Source organism: Callorhinchus milii, unplaced genomic scaffold, assembly GCF_018977255.1.
Source record: "Callorhinchus milii isolate IMCB2004 unplaced genomic scaffold, IMCB_Cmil_1.0 Scaffold7, whole genome shotgun sequence".
NCBI lineage: Eukaryota > Metazoa > Chordata > Chondrichthyes > Chimaeriformes > Callorhinchidae > Callorhinchus > Callorhinchus milii.
Window position 1 is genome coordinate 23,314,370 of NW_024704748.1, and position 25,080 is coordinate 23,339,449.

At 39.4% G+C, this 25,080-nt stretch overlaps 1 protein-coding gene across 4 annotated transcripts in view; it reads right to left on the minus strand.

The window, feature by feature from the left end:
- dock1 (dedicator of cytokinesis 1) overlaps window positions 1-25,080 on the minus strand; it is a 237,010-nt gene that overhangs the window by 141,676 nt on the left and 70,254 nt on the right. For all 4 annotated transcript variants that reach the window (XM_042337074.1, XM_042337072.1, XM_042337073.1 and 1 more), the window contains 7 exons: window positions 23,340-23,429; window positions 22,758-22,858; window positions 20,331-20,465; window positions 13,870-13,978; window positions 9,240-9,310; window positions 6,243-6,349; window positions 1,644-1,771 (listed from right to left, as the gene is read on the minus strand). In XM_042337074.1, coding sequence (XP_042193008.1) covers window positions 1,644-1,771; window positions 6,243-6,349; window positions 9,240-9,310; window positions 13,870-13,978; window positions 20,331-20,465; window positions 22,758-22,858; window positions 23,340-23,429 — 741 coding nt within the window. The remainder of the gene's footprint in view (window positions 1-1,643; window positions 1,772-6,242; window positions 6,350-9,239; window positions 9,311-13,869; window positions 13,979-20,330; window positions 20,466-22,757; window positions 22,859-23,339; window positions 23,430-25,080) is intronic.

Consider the following 25,080-nt stretch of genomic DNA (forward strand, 5'->3'; position numbering starts at 1 on the left):
CAGGACTAGCAATAATGTAAAAGGAATTATTTTATCACCATATACAATGAATATGTGAGCAATGTGACTATGTGAGCCCCCAGTTATCATTATTTCAATTAACTCCTTCACAAAAGTGCTCAAGTATTTGATTATAAATCAGACTGACTCGTCATCGTACGTGCACGGCAAAATGCAGACAAACATTTCAAATCGATTTGTGGATCGCTTTCCATGGGTTATAGTCCCTTCAAAATAATACTAATATGGTCACTTAATCCACCACTGTGTGTGGGATGCTACTATGGGGAATTGGCTGCTTTGTTTCACCCAAAAAACAGTCACTCCACTTTACAGTGCATCTTTTGAACTACTTTGAGACAGCTCGAAGACATAATATCAAATGCTGAGATTATTATCTTTATTAGTTTGCATAGTCAAGCCTCGATGTTATGAATGCACGTACAAAGTTTTTGGCAGCCTGCGGTGTGAGACAGTGATGGAGCTGGGCAATATTGCGGAGGTGAGGGAAGGCAGAGCGGGTCATGGCACATGGATGTGGGGTAGAAAGGATAGTTGAGAGTCAAATAAGACACCAAGGTTCCAGACTGGCTTAGTAAGGTACAGTGTGAATCCTTGGATGGTAATGCTATCAGCGCCTGAGGTGTGGAGGCGCTGAAGGGAGCCAATCAGGAGAGCCTCGATCTTGTCGACATTCAACTGAAGAAAGTTAGCTCTCATCCAGGACTTGAGGGAGGGCGAAATCTTGAACAAGTTTCCTTATTCCACACACCTAATAATAATCCTTCCAAAAAAAACAATAATAAATTGGTCATTTTCAATCTAAGACTGTTTGTGGGACATTGCTGTGCACAATTGGCTGCCGCGTTCACCCACAAATATGCAGTCAATTCACTTTACAGTATATTCTGTGAAGCGCTTTGGGACGTCTAGAAGACGTGAAAAGCGCTATATCAAATGCAAGGATTATTATTATTAATGTCCGACAGATATTCTGTCAGGACAGCAGTGGTCTTGGAGTCAAGAGTGCAGGCAGAGAGATACAGTTGGGTATCATCTGCATACATATGGAAGTTGTCTGCGAATGATGTCACAAGAGGGAGAATATAGATATTGAAAAGGAGGGGACCAAGGACAGAGCCCTGAGGAACGCTGCATGAGATGGTGATGGGGCTAGAGGAGAAACCGTTTGTGGAGATGAAGTACAGGTGGTGTGAGAGGTATGATCTGAACCACTTAAGGACAGAGCGTAAAGGTTGTGGTGAGAGGATAAGCGGCGGGTGAGGACATAGTGGTCAACGGTGTGGAAGGCAGTAGAGAGGCCAAGGAGGATGTGGAGGCAGAGGGAGCCTCTGAGAAGCAGTCACTTAGAGTAGAAATTCAGGGACATTTGGACATAGGGGATTTGTCATGCTGAAAAGTATGAACACACAATTTTCAAATTTCATGCAGAAAACAATTCCAGATGTATACCTCAACCATATATCTATTATAGCGGAGCTACACAACACCATAGAATACAACTTTGAAGCTAATTCAAACACTTTGAGAATCTTAACACATGAAAATATATCAAGTCAATTTAATGGAAATGCATTTACTTGGAAAATTAGGCTCAATGTATACAGGATTTATCTACTAACCCCATCCTTTTTGTAGAGTACTTCAAGGATATTGCTAAGAAGCTGGCAGCATGCCTCCAGTTCTTCTCGTCTTTCCAGGTGGTGTTTCAGCTGATCGGTCATCAAGGGTAGAAGGATTTCTCTGCAGTCTAAACATGGCAAATAAATCGATTTCAATAATAAACTTGGCTCAAAGGTCAGTCTTTCAATTTTCACCATTAAGCAATTCATCAAAGAACTACAGGGTATCTAAAACAATACAATGAATGTATATTCGTCGAAATGATCAACTTGAAGGCATTCAAAATAGTTTTCTTTGGATCTTGCAACTTCACCACCAACCACCTCCACACACCCTTATGCATATTTTGTATACGTACAGTATGTAATAAACTCCTTCAAAAATCTTATCAGCTTAAAAGCAACACTGGACAATATCGGAATAATTATAGAAAACGGAACAATTAAACCACAAACACAATGACTTGTGTGTTTTGGATTCAAATGGGATAGGGGGAAAGTGGAATGGTTTTTGTGGAAGAAAAAGTAAACCCAGACCAATGCATTTGGATGTATTAAGACAGTATAAAAAGAGGATATGGATTTAGAGCTGTAAAGGGCATTTTCAAGACACACACCAGGAGGTTTTTCTTCACACAAAGGATAATCAACAACTGGAACAGCTGCTAGGAAAGGTGGTAGAAGACAGGCCATACACAAGATTCATTTAAAAAACAGCTTGATGCATTGATTGGTGGGGGGTGGCAGTTCCGGTTTTGAGATAGCTAGATTGATGAACACAGAAAATTACCAAACTTTGAAACAAGGACCTTTCCACCCACAAAGGTACCATTAAATAGAAAATGAAAGGATGCAAGTTTTGCTTTTCCTAGATAGTGTGATTCCACACTATATTACTCATTAGCCTTTATGTCAATCTGGAGCGTAAGCTTCATCTTTGTAAATAATGGGGAGGTTTATACTATTTTTAGACAGTATTATCTGTTACACTAATATTTGATCCCAGACTAATAACCTTCTGTCCTATTAGATTTTTGGCTTAATTGTCAAATGCTGTTAGTATCTACTTTGCAGTTTGTAGCTCACCCAAGAAAACAGCAAAAAGAATGAAAAGAAAATGTAAAGAACTTGGCTCATCTCTGTGGAGACTGTTGAGGTCCAAAGCTTTAATTATCCAAAGCAGATTATAGTCATATTTCCATCTACATTAAATTAATTCAGGGAAAGTTTAACCAAGACAGAAATGGTTACTTCTATTCAGAATGCATGTCATATCTTAGATCTGTATTCATTTCTACCTCACATTCTTTTATTTTATAGTGATAATACCCAATGAGAGACTTCAATATGAGATCTAATATAACTGCAAAATGTATTGAGGCACTGTGTGAAAATGAGAGGATATTAAATGACACCATGGATTTTGTTTAAGTACTGATCGATTCAAGATAAAAGCGATGTGGGATGGATAGTCACAAAAAAGCAGGTCTGAAGCTATCAGTCAACTCAAATTAAAGACAATCTGATTAAGCAATCCCTTTCGAGTCTCTTCAGCACTGCCCCGGTATGCAGATATCAGTCCTCCTACATGTACATATCTTAAAATTATTTAAATCAAGCTGATCCCAAAAAGTTTGTGCATTATTTAGCTTGGAATAACAGCTACATATTCAAGTTTCAAGACTACAGAGCACCAACGCATTTGGTTCTACTAAAGCCAAATATGATGCAATATCTTTCTGCTGAATAAAAGGCCAAAGCAATAATGCTTCACAAAGCACTGCTCAGATCCCCGTAGAGCATTGTGTACAGCCGTGGTCACCACTTTTGGAAAGCTAGAGGCAGTGGTATACATTAAACAACCATTCCCTGTTTAAGCTTGACGTTTTATCTGACCTCGGAGCAGTAGAGTGCTTCTGAACCACCCACAATTAGATCTCTCTGTACCATGAAGAATTAAGCCTACATTTTGGTAGCAGGGTTGCTTTTCAACCCAGAAATTAATCATATTGCAGTCTTGAGCACACACTGGAATAAATTTTGCTCTTTGTTTTCTATCATTAAATGACATTTTCTCCAAAGACCGACTGTTGTTGTGGGCCTTGGTCACTGGGACGTACAATTTAATATCAGGAGCTGGCTACAGGAGGCAAACCAGACCCAAAAACAATTGCACCAGGTTATAAGTTCAAGCATCCTTGGTGAAAAACAAAAACTGCATTTGAACGTTTACAGAATAAAGCTCAAACATTGAAGGGACCATGTTTACTACTATCTCAACAGTACACAAGGAGTTTGAATTGCTCAACAGCAAACGTTTCCTTATGTGGGAGATGACAGAACTCTTCTAGTGCTTGAAAAACTGAGAAAATGTTGCGTTTATTCATCCCAGTGAGGTAAGACTATGTGAGCATTGAAGGTGTAAATTTTTTAATCAATACAATGTTCAAGGTGACTTTCCCATACGAGTTGATACCTCATTTTGTTCTCTCCGCACTGTTGAAGGTGTAATTCACACTGGGCTGCATTTCAAAAGATGTTGGTGGTACTCACTGAAGTGATCATTCTTCAATGAGTTTCGGCAGGTTATTTGATCAAGGCTTCTATTCCTCCCTGTTGCCCATACCAGGGGACAGTGGAAAATAATCAGAACTAATTTTTCTCCACTCACTTTCTAACTGAAGTGCACGAAGGCCAAGTGTACTATTTTGGTTGTACGCAGATATTCAACAAATGAGGAAGAATTAGTAAATCTGAGCACAGACATGCTATAATTTAACCCTCATCAGTTTCCTTGTCACAAGCAGTGGAGCACCACTGATCTCAGAATAACCTTGATAAATCAATAGTTTACAACTTTCTTGCTGTCCCAAACAAATCTCCTCAGGTAGCATTGCCAAGGATCAGCTATCTGCTCATAACTATGATGCATGACGATGCCTGGAGAACAATGATTCAACATCTGTTCACTCCACTTCACACAGCTACAAACTTGAGTGTTTAATATCACGGAATCATAAATTCTGAGCCTTTTATTAATCTTTATAAAGGAGAGGCTGAGAAAATAAAACATTTTGAGCATTGGTGCATGAATATTTAGGAAAGTAATATGAGTAAGTCAATGAGAGGAGTGACACAGATGTCCTAATCGGCAAAGGCACAAGAATACAGAGTGAAGGGTTGCAAGTCTGCCTGGAAAGCAATAGGAATGCTACAATTGGCCCAGCCTGCTGGGTTAAGGTAGGAGGAAAGAGCAAGAGTCAAGCAGAGCAAGAGTCAAGCAGGAGTTCTATTCTGATCACTTATCCTACCAATAATTGCTTATGCATGGGAATTGTGTGAGAGCACGATCAAGCTTGGCAATTATTCCCTATACAATCAAATAGCCAGGGAACATATTATCTTGACCAAGGTATCCAAAATAATATACTGTGAGCTTCCTGACTGGATATGAGCAGTTACAAAAAAAAATTTGTGATGTATTTGGCTCTAATATATAGCATTGAAGTTCTAGATTGCTCCATGTGGTTCTTGCAAATAGAGTACTGTACATTTTTTAAAAAATTTCAAAGAATAATTCCACAGTGAGCTGTGAGAGTGGAGGAGGGGAACCACGCAGAAAACTGTAGGCACAGGGGAAATAAAACACCAACAGCCAGTAAAATGTGCAGAGCCTATTTGAAGTCTATTTTTTTTAATATGCACATTGATAGAGAGTTGTCAAAACACTGTCTTCAACCCAAGAGAAATCCATAAAAATTGAGATTTATAGTTTTTTTTTACAAAACAAAACTACAAACCCATTTCAACAAAGCATACAACGAATGTATCAGTCTCCAAATAAATAGCAGGCGACACCCCACCACAAGCAGAACTTCAAGTTTACACATTTTTCAGTGCCAATTTTTTTCAACTTCCTAAAATATTATGTAAAATAGACTATTTAGGCATTGATTTGATTCTGATCCCCAAGTCAGAGCATGATTTACAAGTTTAGTTCTTTGTCTGACTAATAGGTTGCTGGATGCAAAATGCATTTCTTCCAAAAGTACAAAAAAGATTCCGTCAAACTTGCTGGAGTAGTGAGGAAGGATAGATGGGTTTATGATCACAAAAAACAACTGCATCTACACAACATGAAAAATCAAATGTCTCCCATAAAACTGAAGCAATAATTTGTTGTTTTGGCTTGGTGCACTTGGGTCCCTCAAGTTAGTGAAAGCAAATTTATCAATCTGTCAATTTGTGATGTTAATTTGAAAGCAATCAATAAACTGACAAAATACAAGAAGAATATTTGACTGCAGTAATTCACACCAGCTCTGGGGATTTTATTTATTTCGTAATACTTCTGGAAACCTATGCCACGGGAATTACTTTTAACGCTGCACAGAATTTTGTCAGTGAATTTTTACTTGATCTTTCTCCCACACAAACCTGAAATTTTAAAACAGTAGTCAAGGACATTGCTGCTCTCACAAAGTAAATTTAATTGGCTCAGACCCCCACAACTCCTGTCACAGAAATGTAGATCAAAACCCAGTGGAAGCTTTATCACCAAGAAAAATGTCGCTTTAATTATGAGAAAATATTACTCACCGTGATGTGTGAAGAGGTCACTGTGCACTATTTCTATCAAACAGTAGAGCTTCTGAAGCACTAACTTGCCCGGCGGAACGTTGTGGATAAAGTCTGTAAATAGTTTGCTGTGAACAAAGGTGACTAATGAGTGTATGATCATCCAGGTACATCCATAAACATAGCATCAAAAATTCAACGGAAAGAGCACCAAACAATTCTGAAAATCGGAAAATAAATCCCAACACTACCTTCTGCCCCTAGTAAATTTTCTCGTGGGATTCTGTTGACAGCAATTTCATTTACAATTTTATGGCTTGGTTGACATTACCTGATGCATCTTCAATTATAGATCTCTGCCACCTATTTCCTCTCTGAGTAAGGCGGATGTCCTACTCTTGAGTTGGCAGAGGATTGGGTTCATGTTAACTTCACATTCCTACCGTTCAACTGGCTAGGATAAGTGAACTTACCATTAAAGCTCGTGAATAGCTTTCACAAATGAAAGGAGTCTGATCCCCCAACAGTTTGTATCAAGCATCCTACCCTAATATTTAGAGGTAGTTGAACCTAAAGACAGAATAACTCTCTGGCAAAGGCAGATCAAGGCTATAATAATTTAGAGAATGTGCAAGTTAGAAAGGCTTTGCAATACCTTGCAAAAAAGGTTTCAGTTGAATGATTGTGGAATATGCTTTGGGAAGCAAGTTCATTTTAGTCTCGTTTTAAGTGCACAATCCAGACTTGTGCAGTGTTCCTGGATAACTCGAGTACTGTATCCCACACTCAATAGCAATGGATAACTTAACCAGCGTTCAGAGGTAAGGCAGCACAAAAACCCAGAGAAACAGTCCAAGATAGGGATTCATCTCACAATGTTATCAAAACTAGAGAATGCAAGGCACATAGGATGAACAGCTCAAAGCATTACAATATTGTAACAATGGATTTGCAATTTTTTTTAAAAAACAAAATGGGAGAGGTTGAAAAAGGAGAAGGGCAAGGGCAGAGAAAATCACATCCATCATCAAGGCAATCGGTTTGAATTTCCCATTGATACACATGTGTTCACTGAAATGTTAAAATTGTCGGGCTTGCAAGCTATCAGAAGACCTATATTAATGGCTGTAGCAGGATCGCATAAGGATTCTTGAAGCCCTGTTTTTGAGTGTTCCTAATACCCACACCAATGATTTACACAATAAAGTTCCTCCACCCGATTTGAAAGAAAAACAATTGGCAGAAAAGGCCTCCGTGCTTGTGGAAGAGCTTTTTCTTATTCTTCATTCTTCTATTTTTGTGAGGGATAAACTATTTCAATTTATCATCAAAACACATTCCAAAATTGAGGGAAAATTCTACAGTTCACAAATGAATATTATCGTCATACTACAAAATATTCTGCTCAAAAATGAAAACGAAATGAATATGAATGCCAGCATAATTATTCCAATATAACTCCTCCTCCATTATTACCATAAATAAGTAATAAGAGACTTTCCTTTCAAACGCTCTAAACAATTTTGCCCTTCACATATGACTTGGAGAATAAAAAATAATGGAACAGTAAGTCACAAGACACAAGGGAATCATCCCCAAACGTTAAGTGAAAACATGAATCACATCAAAATGCTATGCAGTAACTATGGCTTATTGCATTTATATCTTCCACTCATAACATTTATATTTTAAGACATTTTAAAAGAAACAAAATTTCTAACAAGAAAATACATTAATTCAGCCAAAACGCACGCAGCAAATAAACTGATTCAAGGAACAAAAAAAATCGCAATTCCGTTAAGTAGTTTTGGTTACTTGGCACAAATGCAAATATAATTGATAGTGAGTCAAAGAAACCAATATAGTTCTGCATTATGAGAATGAGGAGGAATAACAATACACTAACGATCACAGTTTTGCATATGCAAATAAACAGTAAATTAAATATTGAGCTTTAATACTGATTTCACTATTTTAAAATGTACATTATCGAAATAGAGGTGTTTTTTAAAAAAAAAGTTAAATCCTTTAATTACTGGTGTTAACGTTTAAGAGAATGTGCATTTGTGTTTAACGGAGAGTTTCTCTGGGTGTCTCATTGTATGTATTTATGAGTCCACTTCGGATTTTCTACTCCTGTCCCAGGTCAGCAATTGACCAAGCTACATCTATCATACAAATGCAGTTCTGACCATTCAGCAGCTTGACTAGCTGCAAAATGAGTCAATGAAAAGGAGCTTTAAGCAAGTTGTTCCCACCTTCCAAAGTAGACTGTGGGAGCTGGAAAAAATACAAAAGATAAGTGTAACAGAAGAAGTAAATTAAACAGAAATATTTCAATAAAAAAAGCCAAGGTAAGAAAAAGTGAAGACAGGTTGCCGACTGTAAATAGTGATTATTTTTGTAAAATTATAGTAATAAAGCAATTCTTTAGTAGCTTTACTATCAGAATTTTCCATTTCCAGTCTATTTTCCAGTCCACAATTCAGAAGCTGAAAGGTGTACAAGCTATGTACAAGTGTACCAGCAAAAGAATCCTTGAAACCCACAGCAAATCAGCAATTGAAAAGGTTAACATTTTGAGTAGAATATTGCACCAGAACTACAACAGATGGCTGGGGAAGGATGGAGATTGTCACAATAGGACAAAAATAAGAAATAACACTTTGGGAAGAAACTCAAACTGATGTTTACCACACACAAAAAAAAACTCACACCTATGAACAAGCGGCAAAGTGTAAAATATATTTAATTCTAAGCGAAAGGAGCTGAAAAGAGAAAGTGCTGCTAGCCAACAGCGCAAATGTGAGATGCATGGATCCATTCAGTAAACATCAAGTTCTAGCTAATAAAAAATAATATTGAAAATATTCAATTCAAAATATGTTGATTCTGTAACCCTCTTAAAGCACTTAAAAACCCAGCTAAGAGTTGAAATCTTTACGTCTATATCTACCCCAATGAAAAACACTTAAATGATTAAAACATACAACCAAATCTGCAGCATTGCTTCCTTACCTAAGCTCCTTAGGATCAAATACCAGCTTTACATCGTTGACAATTGTTGGGAGGTACTTCAAGGCTGCACCCTAACAAAAAATTGAAAACAAAACTGGGTTAGTCTTGCTCAGTTGTGGCTCTGACTCAGAAGGTTGCATTTTCATATCCCACACTAGAGATGTGCTGTATTGTTTGAGGTGCCGTCCTTCGGATGAGATGTTAAACCGAAGTCGTGTCTGCCTGTTCAGGTGGATGTTAAAGATCCTGTGGCACTATTCGAAAAGAGAAGGGAATTCTCCCAGTGTCCTGGCCAACAATCACCCAAATAAAAATTGATCACTCACTCTTATGGGTGCTGCCGTGTTTACCTACAAATACAGTCAGTCCATTACATAGTAAATCCTGAGAAGCGCTTTGAGATAGACATCCTTCCGATGTAATAAAGTGCAAGGGTTATTAAAAACAGAAATGACCTTAGCTCTGCAGAGTAATGAAACGATGTTGAAACGAAACACATTGAGGGAAACAATATTAATAAACATTAAACTAGCACACACACACTCTCTTTTAAATTGAGACCATAAAAATCATTCAGAAGATAGGGTATTGCCAGGATACAACTATTGAAAATGTTACTTGTGGTCTCAAGAGGAACACGGTTGCTCAACCCTGTAAACCATAAGGGCAGAACAGGGTTGAGGGAAGAGGGGGAAAGAAAGAGAGAGAAAATCCTATGGAGAAGAGAAGATCATTTCTAGGTGATACTTACTAATGCAGTGTTTATCATTTTGGAGCTCAGCTTAGCGTGATTTGCACTCACATTGTATAAACATGGAGAGTACAAAACATGTAAGGTTTGCTCATTCGTACTTGCTCAAAGCTTTCAAGCCATCTAATACATTGCCAGATACCACATATTGCACAAAAACCCTACCCGCAGGTGGGATTAGGTCATAACTTCAAATCAGCAAATTTTCAATTAAAAATCAACTCAACTATATCCCCTCAGAATTAGGAAAGGCAAACAACTGGTTGCACATACATTTTAAAAAATGCCCATGTAAGGCATTGTTTGTTGACTACTTACCCAAATTGTCATCAGGAAAAAGAATTGAACTGAACCTAATTTCAGAGACCTGTTACTGGCTATTTAAAAAAATCTACACAAATTAAATCATGAACCAAGGCTGTCATAACACCGAGAAAAGCCTCTAATTTTTTTTAAAAAGTGAATATTTTGCAAGTGGAAACAAGGTGTTTCCTTACAAACAGTTACATAAGTCAACACAGCTGAAGTTTCACTCATGTCCCTCTTTATGACCGAACTTAGTTGAACTTAGGTCAGGTCATTTAAAACTAACGAGGCCTGAAACAATACTTTAAAAAGAGAGAAAGCACTGGAAACAAAGTTTGGACTACACTTAGAGAGAATCTGAGTCCCACAACACCTAATTTCCAAAAATGCAAGCACTGAACTGGGCAAGATGATTCAATGCCGAAATGCTAGCCTTCGTAACATAAATATTAGTTAAGAGTAGAACAAGTTTAAAATACAGTAAATTGACTTTACATTGAATAGTGGGTAAATATTTTCCTGGGAGGACTCTTAACATTGTGTATGCAAGAAAGAGAAACCAAAGTATTGAGGACTGCTTCTCTCCCCCCCCCTCCCCCCACACCGGCCACATAAACACACACCTTAGGGTCAAAACATTTCCTCTCAATGTCAAAAAGAGGATTATTTACAGAGTTCTCTTCTTTCTTACTGCATGTTCCAACCGCTGTTAGAATCAATCATCAGTGAAACAGGTTTTCCACAGAGGCAGCCACTTATATTACACAGAAAACCACCAGCAGAGAAATGGGTTTCAAATGGTGAAAAAACATTATGTTGCACCACTTCGATTTTTCCTGCAGCGTCCGAAAGAAGAAAAGCCTCATCACTCTGAAAAAAAACGTTTATGTCCCAAGGAGTTACTGATTTAGAGTTTCAGCCTCCAACAGTCAAAGATGAAGAAACCAGTAACACAGGATGGTCTGCTCAATGTATTTACCTACAGAATCAGGTTAACAAGGCCACTGCAGTGACGACACATATTGATGCTCAATACACCGTGCCTTAGAGGGACAGTTTGAAATTTTGTGTACAATTCACTTCTCGGAATAGAAATCTCCCAAACTCAGGCATGCTGAGGTGATGAATTGCAAGATAACGGAAGCAAAGATTAGGTACCTGTCCACATACAGAAATTATGGGCGTATCCTTAGTCATTCTCATAAACCTTACAGTAACCAATTCAAGGATTGCACTGACAGAACACACACAAACAACAACCAAACAGTGACAAAGAATAGCTTCCAAGCAACAGTCAGTATAAACACAACACTCAGGTATCGAAACAAGCCAGCAATTTATAGGACAGATGGCTTCTATAATAATTCGAAGCCACTCAATGTTTGTAATTGGCTGCTGCATTTCACCCACAAAACATACAGTCAATTCACTTTACAGTATATTCAGTGACATGCTTTGAGACATCTCAAAGACCTGAAAAGGCACTGTATCAAATGCAAGGATTATTATTATTATATGGCAAACAAAGAGAACTCCTGGGCGGTGTGAATTTCTTAGGCAAGTTTCCTTACTCCACACGCTTCTCTTTACCTAGCAGTAAGTAGGAACCTGGTTGTTTGTTGATTGGCAGATTGCTTTCTGGTGGTAATAACCCCTTGCAAAAAATAAGTAAATAACAACAATTTGGTCACTCAATCCAAGATTGTCTGTGGGACACTGCTTTGCGCGATTGGCTGCCTCGTTTCGCCTGTGGAGCGCTTTGAGACGTCTCAACGAATTGAAACAGCGCTATATCAAATTCAAGGATTATTTTTATATTATTATAACTCTTGAAGTGTCTTGACAGGTATTTCTCCAGGAAAGTTCTTTAAATATAAAGGGGCAAATTAAATGGTAATCACACCAAAGTATGTTCTCCTTAAGTAGCCATTGACGAGAAAAAAGATTGACAACTGTACCAATGAAAGCAGATAAGAGTGCTTTGCCACATGGAAACACAAAATGTACTGACTGTACAAATGTATGCATCTTTCCATTATGCATTGAAATAATGACTTGCACCAAATCATTTTGTCAGATTAATTTTTGTTGAAAACAAAAACTATGCGCCAGACAACTTGGGACAAATTTGGTTAACCTACTTTACCAACCTAGTGGAAAAGTACAGTTTTATCTTGCGATTCTCCATAGAGTAATGCCATTTGGGCTTGGGCAGTGGAGGAATAAAACATTTTCCCATTAAAAAGCCTCTCACAATCCAGAATTGCATTTCTAAAATCAAGTCAAGTGTAGTGCACACTCTTATGGCCACTTCAGTCACAGCACGAGCAAACCATTCGGGAGTAAGTCACCCTCTCATTTGGAGTGCTTTGTGTAGCAGATGGGAAAAATATATAAATTGTGAAGAATATTGGCATCAGTCATCTATCTGCTCTTATATAGAATGCGCGTTGGTTTCGTATAAAATTATATTGCGACTTCTAATTTGTTGTCCTTTTAATAAATGGCTTCTACCCCTTTACCAATTGTACCAAATAAACTGGGTATGAATGCAACTGAGACCTATCCTCCTTAAACAATCCAAATATTAGAATGCATTGGTGCCACATTTACCCGAGAATGAAAGCAGAGCAGGTGGCATCATGTTCTTCCTGATTAATATGTGATTGGTCTGGTCATGTTAATCCAATAACCTTCTTTGAAGACACACAGATGAGTAAGCTTCTGAAAGCTAAAGTCTGTTAAACAGCCAGAGGCTGAATGATTGGGTCCACAGTTCCTAAATCAAGCCACTTCTCGATTGATGGCCCATCCTGTGAAGAAAGGTTCTTTCACCAGGATAAGAGATAAGCGAAAGAGATTGCTGCAACAATCCTCTTAAACTTCAGCTCTTGACACCACCATCACAGTGATATTCCGAATGAACTGAGAGACTTTCCAGTGGCAGTGAATCAATTCAGACTAATTTTGCTCCTGTTGCAGTGTTATGTGTGCTGTGATCATTTTGGAGTGTGATCTTACCTTTTTGAACAAAATTAAGACCCAAAATGTATAAAAATTCTGTGTTACATATGCAAAATTATAAATCAAAACTAAATTTGCATTTGCAAACTATTTATTATTCAAATGAGCTTCTAAGGCAAATTGCCAATCTTTGTACCATTTTTCCTGACTCACAAGCTTAAAATATATATCTACATCTGTGTGAATAGTTTAGATCAGAAAATAGCGATCCGATAATTTAGTATGCTGCAAGTTAGTTCAATGCAGTAAATCAAGACTGGGTTTGAATACATATCTAGCCGAGGTGCTATCAAGCAACATTTCACTTCAGCTGTGATACACACCACTTAACCTCCACTTTATACAAAAAGAAATTATACTGAAACCAAGAGCAACATTTTGCTGAGCTAGCATTCCATGGTTTTATATGGTTACATTAATTATTTTACCTTTTCGGGCATTTTAACACAAACGGCTCAAATTTGTGCATGAATCATTTCACATCAACATTCAAGCCTAGTTTCAATAAAAGGCTAGGATAGCGTTCATATTTCTGCAAGCAAAACTCACCTTAACTATTACATTCTGATCTGAAGTGCCGCTCATCATCTCGTTGATTGACCTGAACAGCTGCCTCAAGGAATCCATAAAATCAGCTTCTCCTTTGTCTTCATACAATCTGAAGGAAAACACACAAATCTGAGTAATATCTCATTAAACAAACCCATTAAGAGACAAAAATTGATTACTCAATCATAAATTCACTGAAACCTGAAATGTTACATGCCCACGCACAAACAACTGGACTGGGGAAAAAGAAGTTGCTCAGGTCTCAGCTTGGCTCAGTTGACGAGCATTGCTCATCTGTCATTCAAGAGGTTGTTGGTTTAAGACCTACGTTAGGATTCGCAACTTAGTCTTGGCCAGAGTGGTCCAACTGGCAGCCCATGGGCCATATGCAGCTGGGGGGATGATTTTGTTTGGCCTGCGATCACAGTCGGCCTGTGTGTCTGGAGCCTGATGGGAAAAACAGCGGTGCAAAGCACCGGGTAGCAGCAGAATTTGCCAATCACTTTCACACCGGTAACAGGAGAGAGAGATGCACACAGAGAGATCCAGATACACACAGAGAGACACACACACTCACGGACACAAAGGGGCAGACAGAGAGAGAGATGCACACAAACCAGAGAGATACACAGAGACAGAGAAAGAGATACACACACACACACATACCAACAGAGAGAAAGAGATACAGACACACACAGACAGAGATACAGAGACCCAGAGAGACTGATTCCGAGACACACGCGGACAGAGGTTGTTGTTGTCGTTGTTGACAGAGAGAGACAGATACAGAGACACACGGATAAAGAAAGAGACAGAGACACAGATAAGAGTTATACAGAGACAGAGAGGTACACAGACACACAGACAGATAGAAAGATACAGAAACAGAGAGACAGAGAAAGAGACACCTGCAGACAGACAGATACGAAGACGCACCCAGACAGAGAGACACAGATACAGAGAGAGACACACACACAGACACAAATACCTCGATGGTTTAAAAACAAAGGATTTCTATACAATTCTTACGGGTTACGTTTCTGGGGGGAAAATACAAAAATATTGCTTATGCGATCCGCAAACATTTCTCAAATCTGGTATCAGGCCCTCAGCAGCCAAAAGGTTGGAGCAGCCTGGTCTAGACTGACACTCCAATACAGTATTAGGGGAGCCCTGCATTGTTGGAGGTGCTGACTTTCAGATGAGATGCTAAACCAAGGTCCTTCCACCTGTTCAGATAGACATAAAAGCTTCCACGGCATAATACAAAAAGATTGTTCTTCCTCCCAGAACAGTCCTCAAGGCAAAAATGGCCACACACAGAATTTTAATTATTAAAAAGATCATAGAATTACATAGAAAGATGGGCCTGTTGACCAAACAAATGTGTGCTGGTATTTATACCCCCACGACCCTCCACCCATTCTATTCCTCTCTTCTGTGTTCTGATCTCTTCTGCCCACGTCTGTTGATCAATCTAAACTTAGGTTAGGATTCAATCATGTTCATTAGAATTCAATGCTGGAAAATGGAATTAATCCTCTTTTTTGTGACCTCACCAATTATTTTAACGAGCAAAATGTTTGCTTTACATTCCTTAATCCGAGATCAGCATGTCCTATTGCTATGTGCACCATTTATTTCTAACACCAACTAACATATCTATTTTTACTTCCCTAAGAAAGATAGTGCTGAATTCTGGAAGTTTTTGTATTGTACTTCCACGCTCTGTAGATAGTTGATTGCGGCTGCACAAACTCGTTTCACTTAGGACCTTTGCAGTCCTTGAAATAAAGCCTTTTATCACATTGAACTATATCTGATCCCAGAGGTGAAAGGAAATTGCTGTGAACCACTACACCACACAATCTCCTGATAAAATTTTTATATAGTTCTTGAAGAATATTTTATCTGTAGCAAGACAGCATCCAAATTTTATTTGAGTATATACCTGTGAGTGGCTATAAAGCACTAATATAATTGAAGTTTTCTACGTCAAACTGTGAAGGCATGAGTCGCTACATAAATATCAGAACTCGTCTCCCCCACCCCCCAAAAAAATTAGGGTTTACGATATACATCATCTTTCTTTAGTGCAATTGCAATACAACTTAATAAATTTACAAATATATTTTACACAAATCCTAAAATAAAGCAATTCTTAAGCATCTACTGCACAAAGTATCTTAGGTAATATCAGCAATTGCACCCACTAATAGCAAAAAATTAATTTCCTAGTGCATATTGCACTAGGAACTATTTCAATGGTCATTCATTCTGATGTCACATAAATGCAGTGGTATTGTTAATTTATTATAAATCCGTGCATTAATTATTCTCTATGCAATCATTTACAGTTGGGGGATTTAAGAGCATCGTCCTACCAATGTGAAAGGTGCTATACAAATGTAATTTTGTATTGTATCTCATTTCAATTGGAGCAGATTTTCCATTCTGATTTTGGTCAGATTGTGTGTTGGAAATTGCTATTCCTTACTCTCAGTGCACTCCATGCCCTTTATGCAGAATACTATTAGCAAGAGGATTAGCAATTGTACTGCACGTATTTCAAGTTTAATGAAGTTATAATCCCCACCAAATACTGAGCGATTCTACATATATTTAAATATTACATATATATATATATATTCATTGAATGTTTGAAGTTCATAAAATATTTACGGTAAATAAGTCTAAGAATATCATGGGCAAATCTAATCTCCATGCATATTTCTATGTGCACTAAAAGTAAAGGTAAGCTGCACACTCATGTAAGTTCAGGCATTGTTTTATCAAGTGAGTAGCTGAATCATACGGTCAAGGAATGTTATAAAGTAAAATACTATTCCTGAGCAATATATCTTTAGTTCTTCATAATAAGCAGGGCAACTAAAAATGCGAAATGAGTTTACTAAACTGGTGTTAATTTAGTATTATATCAAATACTAAAATATTGTTTGAAAGAAATAGAATATTGTGAATTTGGATACATTGAATGCTTTAAGACAAAGAGGAGCACATTTTCTGAAGTGCCCTATCAGATTGACTGATCTGAAACATTTCTAACGTGAGCTTCCTATAGTTGGAGAAATACAAGTACAAAAAAAAGCCATATAGTTTAATCAATATGAAACTTATGGCAATTTTCATCCCCATTGCATACAGTAATTATAGTGCAAATCAATTTGTTCCTGGAGATGAAAACAGCAATGCATGCACTTTCTTAACTGCGCTCCTGCAATAATGGAAAACATTGTTGGTTTATGTCCAGAGGTTTCGGGAACCACAACTAAAATCCACATTAAAAACAGGGTGTCAAATTCAAATCCAGATCCAATGCTTTTACCTTTTACAAAACAACAACAAAAAGATTCCATTTATAGAGCGCCTTTCACGTCGGGAGGACGTCCCAAGGCGCTGGAAAGTTGGGTCATGACCCGAGCAGGGGGGAAATGGTCAGGGTGAGGGGAGGGAAGGGAGGGAGCGAGGAGGGGGCAGAGAGTCGAGAGGGGAGCTGAAGGCGCGGTCAAAGAGAAAGGTCTTGAGACCGGCCTTGAAGGAGGAAAGGGAGGAAGCGGCGAAGGCACTGGGGGATGGAGTTCCAGAGCCTCGGGGCTGAGAGGCTGAAGGCCCGGCCACCGATGGTAGGGCGGTTGGGGCGGGGGAGGTGGAGCAGACCGGAGCCAGAGGAACGGAGGGTACGGGCAGGTAAGTAGGGGGATAGTAGGTCGGAGAGTTAGGACGGAGCAAGGCCGCGAATGGCCTTGTAGGTGAGGATGAGGATCTTGAATTCGATCCTCTGGGGGATGGGGAGCCAGTGGAGGCGAGCGAGGGTGGGAGTGATGTGGTCGCGAAGCCTGGTGCGGGACAGTACACGAGCTGCAGCTTGTGGAGGGAGGTGCCGGGAAGGCCGTCGAGGAGAGAGTTCCCATAGTCCAGCCTTGAGGTGATAAGGGCGTGGCCCAGAGTTTCAGCAGCGTGAGGGGTGAGGTAGTGGCGTAGTCTGGCGATGTTTCGGAGGTGAAGGAAGGCGGTGCCAGTTGTGGTGCGGATATGAGGAAGAAAGGACAGCTCAGGGTCGAACAGATGCCAAGGTTCCTGACTGGCTTTGAGAGGTGGAGAGTGCAGCCTTGGATGCTGATGCTGTCAGCGCCTGAGGTGCGGAGGCGCTGACGTGAGCCAATCAGGAGGGCCTCAGTTTTGCGCACGTTGAGCTGAAGAAAGTTGTCTCTCGTCCAGGACTCGATGTCAGACAGGCAGCTGTCAGGACATCGGTGGTCGTGGAGTTGAAGGTAGAGGAGGAAAGGTAGAGTTGGGTGTCATCCGCATACATGTGGAAGTTAACCCCATGTCTGCGGATGATGTCACCAAGGGGGAGCATATAGAGGGTGAAGAGGAGGGGACCGAGGACCTGAGGGACACCACATGAGACAGTACCGGGGCTGGAGAAAAAGCCATTTGTGGAAACAAAATGAAGACGGTGGGAGAGGTACGACCTAAACCACTCAAGGACAGGGCCTTGAAGGTTGAGGTGGGAGGAGAAGCGGTGGAGGAGGAAAGCGTGGTCGACCGTATCGAATGCTGCCGATAGGTCGAGGAGGACGAGGAGGTAGAGGGAGACCTGGTCGCAAATGGTCAAGATGTCATTGGTGACCTTGACCAGGGCGGTTTCTGTGCTATGGGCAGCACGGAAACCCGACTGAAGGGGTTCGAATAATGCATGGATGGAGAGGAAAGAGCGCAGCTGGGAGGCAACAACTCTTTCAAGGACGTTGGACAGGAAGGGGAGGTTGGAGATGGGCCGGTAGCTTGATAGCTGCGACGCATCAAGGGAGGGTTTTTTGAAAGTGGGAGTGATGATAGCAGTTTTTAGGTGAATGGGAATAGAGCCAGAGGAGAGGGACAGGTTGATGATGTCTGTGATAAGTGGGGCAAGGAGGTGGAGCTGAGAGATAAGGAGTGGAGTGGGGATGGGGTCAAGGGAGCAGGTGGTGGGTTTCAGGGACAGGATGAGTTTGGTGACAGAGGGGGGGGAAACGGGTTCGAAGGTGTGTAGGGGAGGATGGGTAGGAGTCGGAGTGTGGGAGGGAAGGGGTGGGGGTGGGTGGAAGTTGGAGGGGAGTGACCGCGGAGCGGATTCCCTTGATTTTGGATTCAAGGAAATCCAGCATCTCCTCGCAGTGAAGGTTGGAGGAGATGACCTGCGCGGGGTGGGGGGGGGGACGGAGGAGTCGGGATGTGGTAGAAAACAGAAGCCTGGGGTTGTTCTTCGCCTCCAGGATTATCCTGGAGTAGAAGGACGACTTGGCCGAGGCTAGAGTGGAGCGGTAGATTTTGAGGAGGTCCAGCCAGATTTGTCGGTGGACCGTTAGGCCAGATTTGAGGCAGGTGCATTCAGCGGCCCGCACCTGGCTCTTCAGTGAGCGGAGGTGGGTGGTGAACCAGGGGGAGGGGCAAGATGATGGGGGCAAGAGTGTCGAGTGTGGAGGAGAGGGTGTTGTGGAGGAGGATGAGAGCAGAAGAGGGGTCAGTGAGGGTTGAAGGCCAGAAGAAGAGGAGTTCAGAGGACTCCAAGGCAGCGGTTAGGGATTGTGGGGGTAACTTCTTCCAGGGGCGGTAGAAGATGGTGGTGGGTCTGGTGGAGGTGGGGAGGGGGTGGAGGTGGTGAAGGAGATGAAGTGGTGATCGGAGACGGCCTTGTCGGTAATGGTGACATTTTATAAGGCTACAGAGAAAGAAATCCTGACTGAGATGGTAGGCAGAAGAGATGAAAGGTAAAACTGCTTAAATGTAACCATCGCAATTCTTCCACCCACCCACCGCCCCCGGGAGAATGTTTGGATCTAAAATTAATTTCTAATTCTGTACAGGAAAGGAGCAAAAGTAACTCAAAGTAACATAAGCCTTTTACACTTGTAAACAAAAAAGTTATACTAAGCTGACAGAAATAATTCAGAGGCCAAGAAACTGTTATGATTTAGACTTTTATCCGAGTTATAACATAGGACTAGTGCAGAGAAATCTAAGCTTGTTTTGGTAGGAAACGGAAGGGACTCTGGTGGACGTACAAATTAAGACGATTATACGATTTATAAAGAGACAGCTTGTGCGAGTTTTACTGCATCTCCTAAATATTGTTGAATCAGCATAATTTATTAAAATACCCTAAACATCACAACAAAACCCCATAGACATAGATAGTAGAAGCTCCAACATTATACATTATGAAGAACTAAGGATACATTGCTCAGGAATAACATTTCATTCTACAAATTATTTTACGACTCAATTCTGATAACTGAGCACAGAAACCTTCCGTACCTGTATGACTCAGCGACACACTTGATAAAACAATGGCTTTAAAGGAATTGCTAGTAGTAAACTATTTAAAATATTCTGCCAAATAAATAAGCAACCTTGCTATAACCTGCAAAAACATTGTCAACAGACTTAGTACTTACTGATTAAACAGTATTCTGGAGCGAACAATGAATTTGAAGACGTATTCCAAAGCTTTCATAGCTTTGAATAGTTGGTCACTAACAGAAGGCTTCTCTGGATGCTCCACATAGGTTTTCAACACGGTGGTAAGTTTCCTGATTAAAAATTAATAAATCACTATTACTTATATGTTATGCTGCTTTGGTACATTAACAAAAATTACTAAAATGTCATGCAAATCGACCACAAAATAGACACAAAAAATTCTGTAAAAGGCTCCACCGCAATACTTCATTAGTACTCTGAACATGTCCATATCATTTCGAATTTTAATATTTAAACAAAGTAACAATTCCATTAAAGTAATCCAGTTTGAAACAACCCCATTTGTAGCATGGGAAAAAAAATGTACACAAGCACTTGATGTTCTGCAAGATTCAAAAGGGGCTTCATAAAACAAAAGCATCAAGATAAGGTTTCCTCCAGTGATTTTATACAGTACTCTCCCAAATGTTCTCATTTTGATTATTACTTCACTGGATGACTCACAGTTAATGTCTACCTACACCATGGATACTAGCAGTGCAGTCAGGGAGTTCAAAACATGTTTTATCACCAGAACTGAATATTGAGCAATACATTTAGAGAGGTATTCATCATCAAATGGAATATCTAATCATGACAGGCACAATTCAAATGACGAGTCGGTAAAGAAAAAGAATTGTAATGAGGACATTATATAAAAATACAGGATCAGCAGTAAAAAAAAAGCCTTTTAAATGGCATTACCAAACTAGTAAAAAGGGAAGTCTAATTCAATCCCTTAATCCGGACAACTTCATTGTTGAAGGAATTAAATAATTAGCCTCTCTGACTCACTTTCCTTTCAAAATTATTTTGAACCTACTTATGTCCCCAAACTCTTAACAGTAATAATATTTTAAGAACATAAGAAGGCATAGAGCAAAAAGCCAGCTGGTCTGTCACAAACCATGTGGAATTTCAGGTCAGCTACCATATCTACTGGGAAGTTTCTGCACAGATGGTGTGTCAGCCTGGCTCAGGGGTAGCATTTTCGCCTGGAAGTCAGAAGGCTATGGGTTCGAGCCCCACTACGGGACATGGAATCACATCATGAAAGATGACACTCCAAAACAGTTTTCGGGAGGCGGGGGAGTGTCCTGGCCAACAAATTCCCCAGTTAAAAAATTGGTCACTCACTCCATGCTTGTTTGTAGGACATTGCTGTGCATAAACTGGCTGCTGCATTTCGCTCAGAAAGTCAATACACTGACAGTATATTCTGTGAAGTGCTTTGAGACATTTCAATGACGTGATAAGGTGCTATATCAAATGCAATGTTTATTATTATATGGTATTCCTAATCCGCAAAGCAAATTTACAGACTATTCACCCATTTACATATATTAAACATGACTTTCTTTCCTCCATTTTGAAAATATTAACTTGACCTCTCACTACATTTTTTTGAGCAAGCAAGAGTGGCAGAGGCCAGGACATTGGACTCAACTGAAGAAACAGCTAGATATTGTAATAGAAAGTCAGTCGAGTGGGTATTCTGGAAAGATGAGATCAAATGAGCTGACCAGGAGCTGTACTGCTCAAAAGCACCAAACTCTAGGTCACTCTATACTGGCAAAAATGGAGTTTGTAAATGGAGTTTGTAAATCCTCTTTGTGATAGAGCCTTCAAGCAAATCCGTTGCACTTCTAGCTCGAAGTCTATGCAAGCTGGTTCGGTAGATAACCTTCACTATGAAGGATGCATGGCAATTGATACACATTGAAACTATTGGCATTGGAGGCAGAAAATGAATCAACCGGAACAAATCTACCCAGATTCAGGTTTCCATGAGCGGATGCTGAGGCGCGGAAGCAAAGAATGCATCATTAGAAGAGATGATGTCAGTGGCATTCAAATCTAGAACATCAGCCAAAACCATATATATCAAAGCTTTAAATTTACTTCCAAAAGGATTGTTCTCCAAAACTGTTAGAATTAGAAAAAAAAAGTAAGAAATTTGATTTCCCAGTTGTGTATACAACAAAGTGGAGTCCTGTAGCTCAGTGGTTAGAGCACTCGCCTTGCAAGCGAGACACCTGGGTTCAATTCCAGGCAGGGTGAAACTTTAGGCAGGTTTCCTTACTCCACACACCTAATAATAATCCCTCCAAACAAACAAAAAACAATAATAAATTGGTCATTTCAATCCACGACTGTTTGTGGGACACTGCTGTGTGCAATTGGCTGCTGCATTTCGCCCACAAATATACTGTCAATTCACTTTACAGCATATGCTGTGAAACGCTTTGAGACACCTCGAAGATGTGAAAAGCGCTATATCAATTGCAAGGATTATTATTAAAGGAGCCAAAGGAAACTACAAAAACAACATTTTGAACTGAAATTCATCTTTAGATACTTACGTGTAAGCTAAGGTTGCGCTAAAGTGCTTTTTGATGTAAGTTTCGAGAACTGGATTGAAGTGCTGGAATTTTCTATCAGCAATGAGTCCAATAATAAATACCTTTTGAAGAAATAAACACCAGAGGTTTTAGGCAAATTAGGATTCATAGAAACTCAATACAAGCATAGAATACAGTACAGCATAGAATACATCCCCCTCTTGCTACGAAAGGCAAGGTTCAGTTACCCTTCATTTCATTAAATGTACTTAAACAAGTCTGGTGGCAGTTACTGAAATATTTACATTGCTAATTAATCTTTTAAGGACACCGGCTGCATTATCTAACAATTTCAATATATTCAGTACTGATTATGTGTACCAGACTTCTGGACATTCCAGAAGTTCCACATTCTGAAAATGTAGAGAAAGTCATTTATACAGATGTTCTGAGACAGAACTGCACATATTTTCCAGTCCTCAATGGTGCTTAAAAGGCTACGTCTTGAAGTACATATCAGTTATTAACTGCATTGAGTACTGAATTATTCATTGAATTGATGGTTAGGATGTGGCAACAGTTAAATTTATAAAAAGATCTTACCAGAGCATCAAATACTAATGTATCAAATGTGTCACTGTCAGAATTCTCCATCATGATGTTAAAAAGTGCATCAAGTGTATCCTGTAAAAACTGAAAGAAAAATACATTAGCTGCTAGAAGATGAATGTACATAAACTTATATAAATGAATCGGTTGAGGTTCACCTTTTTCTTTCCCCTCAACCATTCTTCTTTTAACAGGAGAATCAATTATTTTGACGGAATTCATACAGAACATCAGTTTGCTCTGGTACATTTTGTTCTTGAAACCACAAGTCAAGATCATACAATTTTTTAAAAAAAGTACAAAGAAATCAATGGGCAAACAGACTTGCCTCCCGCGCCCCCATATACCTCTCCCTTCATCATTCTCTCACATTCCTGAATCCCTTCTCTCTCCAGAAACTCTTTGAGTTACCTCTTAATCTGATGCGTATGATCTGTCTTGTTTGATAACTTAATGCACAACTCAAAAATGTTTGCCTGAAGATATTTGGCTCAATTTCCCCTTTTATGCAACCTTCTAATATTTAATACTTGCATTCCCTGCAAGTTCTTTAAATTTAAATTCTTCACAATGGTGGATAATTTTCCCTTCATCAACTTTGTCAATCCCTTTCACGATTATAGAAATACAATTAGTTGAACTCTCTTCTAAACTGAAAAAAATCTTTAACCTTTATGATATCCATAATCATCTTGAATAATCATCTCTGCATCCTTTAAAAGGTCAATCAGTTTTCTCTTGTAACATGAGACACAACATCTCTCTCTCTTTGTGGCCATCTTTATTGCTTCTCTTGTTTTCTGCATTTCTAAACTTCTGCTGAAGCCTTGGATGACCTCCTTCCTGCCTTTGCTAAACTTCATCGGCAACTGATAATTCTCTGAATCTTCTGCAACTTCAGTTTACTAACAAATGCAGCAGCTCTTGTAAAAATAGCTTCTAAAATTAGCTGGATCATTAGCTGATATGATGGATTGATTGAAAATAGTGACTTTTTTATGAAAGAATAATGAGAAGAATGCTACAATCTCCATAAATGCTGGTTAAAATATATATGGATTTCTAATGCATCAAACCTCTCCTTTTGAATTTCATCGCAGTATATGTGGCTGCTGGATTGAGTTATTACAAATGCACATTATATGCACATAAACGTATATAAATGGAATATTAAAATGAATGCATATGAAATGCTATGCCACACCTTATTGATTTGCATATTACTGTATTGTCACCAAACACTGAAAAGAGATTAAAAACACAAAATACTGCAGATGCTGGAAATCTGAAACAAAAACAGAGAGAGCTGGGAAAACTCAACAAGTCAGGCAGCATCTATGAAGAAAGGAAAGTGAGTCAACGTTTCGGGTCCGTTCTGACGAAGGATTGTGGACCCGAAACGTTGACTCACTTTCCTTTCTCCATAGATGCTGCCTGACCTGCTGAGCTTTCCCAGCTCTCTCTGTTTTTGTTACTGAAAAGAGATTGCCCTATGCACCACACAAAAACTGAGGTTAAATTATTGATGAGACAGCAATGTTGCCAGCAATTATAGAATCAATCAATATGAATATAAATCAAATGTGACAGGTTGGAGGGGAAAGGGAATAATCTAGGGCATAATCTTAACCTTTTTATCCAAAATAAACTCGGAACAGTCAAAGGAATAGGAGCATATTTCTGCATATTTAAAAGTGAAGGCAATGAACAGATGAAGAAGATAAACAAACAGAAC